The sequence below is a fragment of the Chaetura pelagica genome, unplaced genomic scaffold (genome assembly GCF_000747805.2).
Source record: "Chaetura pelagica isolate M959 unplaced genomic scaffold, ChaPel_1.0 scaffold104, whole genome shotgun sequence".
NCBI lineage: Eukaryota > Metazoa > Chordata > Aves > Apodiformes > Apodidae > Chaetura > Chaetura pelagica.
The window spans coordinates 4228941-4237701 of record NW_009953786.1 but is presented as its reverse complement, the minus strand read 5'-3'; the positions used below and the strand labels follow the sequence as shown (position 1 = coordinate 4237701).

Genomic DNA, 8761 nt, shown 5'->3' with positions numbered 1-8761 from the left:
TAGCGCCAGAGGTTTGCTGCTGGTGCTTGGAGAAAAGGGGAGTTGGGAGAACAAGGGACACTCGGTTTTTCTTTTCAACTAGGAGAAAGTACTAAAAATGTGCTGGAGGTCCTAGGTAATAGAAAGGTGAGTTTTAATTATAAAAAAGGAATTCAGAGGGCTTGCTGGCTGATCGATAATTCAGGTATAGTATCAGGAGGGGTGTGTTTGTGACCCCTCCCAGTTAATGGCAGGAACCAGAGTTAGTCCAGGCAGGGCTGACCCTGGGATAATGTGTGGGAAGAGAGGCACTGGGAGGGTGTGGAGGGTGGGATAAAACTGGGCTTTTGCACACAGGCAGGCCAGCAATAAAACCATCATGGGGAGGGATGCCCACCAACCCTGGCCCCAGTGACTCATGGCAATGCTGGCTGTGGGGTGCATCCCCAGTACAGGTCCTGCGACACCCACTGGGCCCAGAAGTGGCTTAGGCATTGGGGTTGTTCCTCATGAGCTCCACGTCGGCATCCACCATCTCCCTCACCAGCTCCTGCGAGGAGGGAGAGAGGTAGGTGAGAGCCCCAGTGCAGGGGACGATTAGGCACTGTCAGTCACGACAACACTCCCGGGCCCCAAAACAGGACAAGGAGGGGATGGGGCTTTGCTGGGCACTTCCCACAGCGGTCCAGACCTGGCCCCAGCTCTGTTATGGGAGTGGTGAGACACTCTTGAAACTGGCTTGTTGAAGTCACAGCCTGTGTCTCCCTGCTGGCGTCTCCACACAGGTCTTTTCCAAAATGTTGTAACCTGCCAGGCCCTTTGCAGGGCAGGTTGGCAGAGCCAACAGGGGTGCCACATACCACCATGGTGGCTGCTGTCTTCAAAGCAAGAAGCAGTGCATAGGGAAGGCACTGAAAATGAGATTTCTTGGTGTGCCCAAGCCACTCCATGCAAAGATCCCTTCCCCTCCCTGTGGAGTGTGTTTAGAAGACACAAAACCCCAGCAGGTACAAAACATGCCGGAACTGCCACTCACATCAAACGTGACTCTTGGCTTCCAGTTCAGCTTTTGTCTGGCTTTGGTGGAGTCCCCTTGCAGAAAATCCTGCAGGAAAGAAGATAGAGGTGATGTGAGAAGCATCCACTGTTCCCACTTTGAAGGTTACCCCATTGCTTGTGCTTCCCCACTAGCTGAGAGCAGCTGGAGCCAACGTTGGACTCCTCTGAGGACAAAATATTTCCCTTTAAGATGCAATTTTAGTGGAAGCTCATATGCCTATAAATCACCAGGAGGCAGCATCCTTTCACCAGGCTGTTTCAGACTGAAAGAGTTATTATTTGTTTTTGTGTGCGCGCGGGGTCTGAACTCCAGCCTTACAGCCGTATAATGGTGAACATTTTATAAGAAGTTGTCATATTTCTTAGTCATGCTATTGAATGAGCTATTTCAAATTCTTTTCTCCCCCTTTGTTTAAATAATGTAAATCACAGAACAAACATGACAACTATTATTTTTCAAATAAAAATGTGATCACAGACAGATGATGCTGAAAGACTGTTATGAATATGGGTAACCACACACAAGAGTAGTAAACACTCAGCTTTTGAACGCCTACATCTTTGTTTTCAGAATATTTTGAGCATCCTACATGGAAAAAAAAAAAAAAAAAGTCTAAATATCTCATCAATGGAAAGAAATTATCTCAAAACCATTACAGAAACCAAGACTTTGGTCATATTCGACTCACGGTTCAAGTACTCTTAAAAGCACTACCACACCAAAACAATCCCATGACTAGTCATAAAAAATAACACAACAAAATTAGACAAAGAAGAAAACCTAATTTGACTGCATTTCTAATTGAATGAAAAAATAGGCAACACACAGAATCTTCATTTGAAGTTCAAATACTGTGTTTAAATAGTTAGCTTTTTCCAACTGCATGTGCTGATTTAATAAAATATATCATCTCTCCTCACAAGTTTCTTCTCTGTAGCAGTAAAAGCCAAAATTATTTCTGTCCAAGTTTAAAGGAAACCAAATGAGCCCAACTTCATTACAGAACAAGAAGGCTAAGGCCGAATTCTGCTCTGGCATTTGACTTTATGGTGGTAACACAGCAGGCTTTCCTGAAAAACGCGCGGACCAGCCTTTCTTCTCCGTCTTCTACTCTTTGGCCAGCGGTGGAGCTAATGAGCATTTTCTGGCTGGAGTTTTTTAACTGTACTGCCACACACTACGTTTTTCAGATGCTATCTTTCGTGCATGTGTGGTTCAGGTCATGTTAACTTCCAAAATCACCTTCATCCTGTACAGTAAAACGTAGGAATTTCTTCTTCATAACTGTGCTCCAGTTAAGAAAGCTAGACAGCTCTCTTCCAGGAGCAAAGGAAATCCACCAAAGGAAATACTGCACCAAAGAAAGGCATGTGGAACAAACATGTCTGCTGAGACTATTCCAGGCAGTTTTTTTACTAGTTCAGTCTTCAGGCTAAAAAACATTTCAGCCTGCCTTCAGAAAAGAGTAAACAGATGGACGAGAATAAAATTCTATGAAAATAAAAAATGCCACGATTTCCTTAAATTAGACTAAATTATTTCCTACTGCAGCCCTATAATGGGTTTTTAGAAACTGCAGCAGACATTTGAGGCCAACTTATGCAAAACCACATCAGCTTGAGGGATCCCCTGGAGGGTCGTGTGAATATGGATTGCAAAATCTGGTTTGAAATGGGAAAGACTCCCACTAGCTTTGATAAAATTTGGATCAGACCCTAATGTGCTCATGGAGGTATGCCTTTTATCTGGAGTTTGGTTTAATGTACATTATATATGTGTGTATATATGTGCCTGGAAACCAGGAAATCCTTCTTAAAATAATAATTTCAGTATAAAAACAATTGCCTTTTATTCAGTCTTAATTCAAGCCATTAGCTAGAAGTTAAGTGTCTTAATATCACCTAGTTTTATGTCATAAAAGTAATATCATAAAACTTTGGAGTTTCATTTTTATAAATGCTATGTAAGTAATAATTTTATTTACACAATCCTTGTATTGAAAACATCCTTTGAAACTGAGCCTATCTAGGATACAGGCCTCTGATTTTTGAAAAAAATGGACTGGGAAGAACAGAATGAATTGCCATTGCCTGCTGTATGTAGCTGCATTCTGCTTTTGAGCAGCTTGGGAGCAGTCTTTTAACTTGCTTTGACAAATACTTTTTGTTAAAGCAGTTTATCTAAAAAATACTTTACCTAATTCCAGCTCTTCATTCAAAAACATAAACTCTCAGCTGCTGAATAGGCCAAAACGAGATTGGGGGAAGGTTGCAAATCAGTAAAAGTGAAGTTACTTGCAGTGCTGAATTTTACAGAAATTACACAGATAACTACTGTATTAAATAAATGTAAGTATAAAAAGAAAATTATTTTTCCTTTAAAAGCTCCCACGCTTTAACAATGCTACAGCAGAGGTATTATGGCATAATCAGTGAGAGAGAGAAAAAAAAAAAGAGAAGAAGATTTAATATATATGATAATACAAATTCCCCAGCTGACTTAGGTTAAATCATTTTAAATGGCTCTCCTGAAGAAGTTTGTGTACTTTTGAGAAATGCTACTTTGTAGCAGGATTTACTTGAAAATAGCATCATGGGCAAAACATCTCCTAAGGACTTTTAGAAAGGTTCTCTTACGGAAGTTAGTAGGTACAGAGATCACATTAAATCATAGTATTAACACCCTATTACATCTAAATTCAAGGTTTGATTGTATTCTTCACAGTAAAAGTTTCAACACTGAATGGAAATGATGACTGGAACAAAGCTATCCCTGATTAAAGGATTGTATTGCAGTCATATTTCCTGTATTTTTCTACAAGTAGCTCATAATATGAAAACAATAAGGTAATGACAATGAAATAAGAATATTTTAAAAAGCTCCTCATGGAACAGAATGGCTGCTTGTTTATATTATTCAAGCCTTTCACTGAAACCAGAGATGCATCTGTAAGGCTTCCAAAAAGAAAAAAAAACACAACACAAAACAAACAACCCCAAACCAAACAAACACAAAAAACCACAAGCAAAAAACTTCTGGCATGATGATCATTAAAAGTATATTGATTTTTCAGTGTCAAGGCTTCATGGCTCCACTTTCTGAAGGTACTACTAGATCCGAAAGCAAAAAAAGAAGAAGTGAGGTTTCATTAAAGAAAACTTGATTTTTTTTAATTTTTTTTTTTTCTGAGGTTTGGGTAGGAGAGTGTTCTTGAAAAACAGCTGCTGCTGAATGTGAACTGCCCAGGATCCTGATGGAAAGGCACCTGATGAAATTACATCAGTTCATGTTTTCTGTTCCTGCAGGATAACTTTTTCTGTGGGATTGTACTTTACATACTGACAGAAAAACAAAGGCATTTGACTCTGTGAAAACCTTGAGGATTTAGATACTGCATTGGGACTTTGCAAACCTGAAAACACTGATTAGGGCTTTCTGTTGTGGGTGGCTTTTTTTTTTTTTCTTTGTTTTTTTTTTGCACTATACATAAAACCAAGTCTTTGATTTTACTTACTCATTTGAGGAGGAGCAAGACCTTATTCTCCATGCAAATACAGTAAACATAAGTGAATGGAAATGACAAGTTCTACCTGCAAGCTAAGAGTTGGAAACAGCAGCCAGGTAAATATTTAAGGGGCAGGAAGATGGAAAAGACAACAGTCAAATTCTCTGTTGCCACTTCATATGAGAGTAAACTCTCCTATAGCACTTCACTTTCATATGCACCTTGCTGTCATAAGACTGTCTCTCAGAGAAAAGAATGGGTTTAGCCTATGTGAGCTGTTCTGTTTTAACTCTTTTGTAAATGAGGCTGTGTAACTGTGTAGAAAATACCCCATTATTACTAAATCTGATCTGGTTTTATTGTTCAAATGCACACATGCAAATGCATACAGATAAACAGAGAGAAATGTTATACAATGTGACATTTTAAAATTTATTTTTAAGACCACGAGACAAAAATGTAAAATATTTTAATGTAAATATCACATTTCCCAAGCTCTTGTTCTGAGTGTCATCACGACTCCTATTTTGACTCGCACAGTGATTGATCTGGTTTCACTGTGCAATGTATCACTGTCTCATTCAATTAACTTCAACTGAAAATGTAAAGCCTTGAGACACTGTGAGAAAAAGGAGATAGCATGGCCTGAAAGAAGGCCAAGGCTTCCTTTATTATTACAGCTCAGCTGATTCCCTTGAAAATGTGCCTTCAATGAAGCCAGTGCGGAGCGCCAGCTTTTGCTTTCTCTTACACCAGAATAAAACTGAGATCAAGTCCTCAGTAAAACACCTGTGATGGAATCGTGCCCAGCTCTGCTGGCTACAGCAGAGACAAGGCTTTACCTCTAAAAATAAACATACTTGATCTAAGCACACAACAGTTTTACTGCATCTGAAGAGCAGCCAACGTTACGTTCACAATCAGCACGACTGCTTGGAAGATGATTTGTTGCATCAGAGCTCCCATAAGTAAAGAGCACAGACCCAGCCTGGTGGAGGCTCTGGCTTGCTTGTTGTCTTGTGCTTCTTTGCTCAAGAAGTTTTGTCAGGAAGGATTTTTAGAGTCTAGGGGCCAAAGCTTCCTGCAAACCCTGCTTGTGTTTTATTTTCCTCATTTCCTTCTTAAAACTGTTGTCTTTCAGCTTTAGCTCATCCCATTAAAAAAAAAAATAAATTGAAAAATTAAACATTGCTACTTAATCAGACAACATTAGCTTACAGTTTTGGTTTTTCACCGTTGTACTCAGTAATGTATATATAAAAGCTTATCTTAGGAAATAGTCTTTTGTGCAGTTTTTGAAGCATTCTTCACAGCAATTTTTAATGAGGGCTTGTGCAGTGCTCCTCAGCAGTAACATCAGCCACACAGTGTAAATGGGTATCTGCTGCAGCTCATTGCTCAGGAAACAGCCATGTTAAAGTGTTTGCTGCACATAGTCAGATTGCATGCATTGCTTACTAGGCAATTCTTCTACCATCACCCTTATTCTCCATTCCCTAGTGTCCTTCTGCACTTGCCACCAGGCTCTGGGATGTCCTGTCTTAACCCAGACACCACATTGGAGTGCAAAATCTTTGACTTCATCTGAGCTACTCCCTGTCCACTTGGTTAAGAAAAGTAGTAAGATCCTGCCAAATCAGAGCCATGGAGCCTGTAAACACACATGTTGCTGGTGCAAAATTCAACATGCTGTTCAGTGAAGCTCAGATCCAACCCCAGAAGGAGTCACAGTAATAAGCACTGTGTTTTCTGTATGCTGCTCTGTAAATGCTTCTGGAGATCCATGAGCCAGAGAGCACTGGCTTGATTTCTTTGCAAAGGGTAGTGTTTGTTACAATATCTATAGTAACAGGGAAAAAACAGTATAATTATAAAGCCAGAGCTATCTCCACAGTAGATATGAGGAGACTGAAGATAAAACATGTCAATGAGCAAAGCCCAAGCCTAACAAGGAGCACATCTTCAGGAATGAGGAGCAGTAATGTGTCGTCCAGTTTTCGTTTTTTCTTTCCACTGTTCTTAGAAAAGCAAAGTTGTGGAGCAGTTAAGGTACCAAGGGAATAGAAGAATGCCAGTGAATTTGGTTCCTGATCTAAATTTGTTTTAATGCAGCATGAACAGACTGCTTTAGACTCTTGGGTCAGCAGTCTTTTGCAGAAAGACAGTATTGTTTGCAAAGAACCACAGGAAAAGGCAAAAGGCAAAAGCAACCAATTGGCTGAAATTCATGTATAACAAAATGCCCCTTAAAATAAGAGGCATAATGTTTTTTTTCCCATAGCAAGTTTTCCTGTGCAAGTCCCCTCCCTATTCAGAAAGCTCAATTTTTACTAAAACTGTGTCAAGGGGAAAGGGGAGAGGGAAGAAAGACTTGAGGAAAGGGCTGATTCTGCATGTCTGATGGACCTTGGTAGGCTGCAAGTGCTGGGCATCTTTAGGGTAAGCTCTTAGCTCAGGACTGTGCTGTCCTCCAGCAAGTAAGGTGTCAACACAAGTCAATAAAACCTGAGCACAGCCTTTGCTTTTCCACCAGGAGCTTGGAGTGTTAAAACAGTGGCTTTATCTTATTGTTTGGATAATCTTTAATTTGACCAGCTTCCAAAGGGTTAAGGCAAACGAACTCGGAGCAGCAATAAACATCAGGTCGATAATAACAGTAATGGCGCTCCTTTCCCTCCTCCTCCTCTTCCCATCCCTCCCCTGTGCCTTTTCCACTTCACCGCTGCCTATCAGCCCCAACTGATGCCAAAGCCAGACCTCTCTTTCAATGACAGGCGGTGATAAGATACGTGAAGAAAACAGCAAGCTGTCTGGTCTGCTCAGGAAGTCGGGGACGGGAGGCATTGTCCATCAGCGGGGCCACGCGGCGGCCAGAGGCCGGGAACAATGCTCTGCTCCGGGGAAATGGGCTCATTCAGCGCCGGCTCTGGCAGCCCCACCGGCACAGCAGATAAAATGGTGAAGCAGGGGGAGCTGGCCCCGGGTGCCTGGGGAGCCTCCTTGCCAGGCCCTAATCGCTTGGATGGAGGCGGTGCCCCGGTTAATAGAGGGCAGGCTGCAGCTCTGGTGTCCCTGGGAGAAGAGCATGTGCAGACCTCATGCCAGGCTGCAAGTGCCAGCGGAGCTGCAGGCAGAGGAGCCCCTCACAGGGCTGGGCATTACTCAGATCTGTTCACTGCCAAGTGAAGCCTGAGAAGACGTCTTGGCCAGTGCCGTCCCTTGGGCCAGATAAAATTCCTCCCAAATTACAACCCAATATCCCTGAATTTCACTTGCTTTGGATCCAGAGCTGAGCTCGCTCATCAGGAGCCATCCTGCATGGGAATTGACATAGCTCTGTGCCAGGGCATCCTGCTGTTAGTTGAGCCACAGGTGCTTTTCAGGATTCCAGGCATGAGGCAGGCTGAAGGGTGTTTCCCTTGCAGCAGGGAAAGCCCTGCTACTGCAAACAGAATTCCTGCACTGGGTACTTCCCTCCCTCTCGGTTTCCCCCAAGGCCTAGCTCTGCACTTGTGGGAAGACATGGAAGGTGTTGCCCAGCTTGGATTGTTTCTATTCTAGAGGAATGTCTCTGCTGAAGAAGCAAGGGACTTATGGAGCAAGAAGATCAGACCCACTGCACTTGACAATGTATAGCCCATAAATGATCATAGTTCCGCTATTAGCGCTGGACACAATAAACTCTTTCAGATATGGCACACCCAGTCATCCAAACACACACATCACAGCTAAAAATCTTTAGTTTGTTTGCTAAAATGCAAAGCAATACTTAAATGCTATATGCTTTTATGAACCAAACGAAGCTTTTCCAACTCTTCTTTGTAAACGCTGGTTAAAGGTGGCACCACTCCCATTGGCTGTCATCACCCTGTAGCCTAGCTGCTGATAGGAAATGATGTGTGAGCCACTCCTCACATGTTGCAGGCTAACCTGTGTGTAGAAAGGTGTCTGAGTAACCTGGATTTTGCAGGATATTTCCACATTTTGTCTTCTCAGCAGAGGTTTTGGGGAGGTTGTACAAAAGCACATTTTTTCAAGTCTCCTTGGCCAGGTAGTAAAGAGAATGCCTGTGTGTCACCTTCACATCTCTAAAAATTGTGTGAGGGATGAATCTCTTTCATATGGAATGGAGATCAGCTGCTGCACAGGAAAAGAACAGTATCCTTCACTTTTCACTGGTACCTCCAAGTTCTGCTTTTGTTCACTATTAACTGTGT

The 8761-nt window shown here is 42.1% G+C and overlaps 1 protein-coding gene across 1 annotated transcript in view; it reads right to left on the bottom strand.

Annotated features, from left to right (window-relative positions):
* Positions 1-466: 466 nt before the first annotated feature.
* GMDS (GDP-mannose 4,6-dehydratase) overlaps positions 467-8761 on the bottom strand; it is a 353620-nt gene continuing 345325 nt past the window's right edge. The window contains exons 10-11 of the mRNA XM_010000967.1: positions 1016-1084; positions 467-529 (exon numbers count right to left, since the gene is read on the bottom strand). Coding sequence (XP_009999269.1) covers positions 467-529; positions 1016-1084 — 132 coding nt within the window. The remainder of the gene's footprint in view (positions 530-1015; positions 1085-8761) is intronic.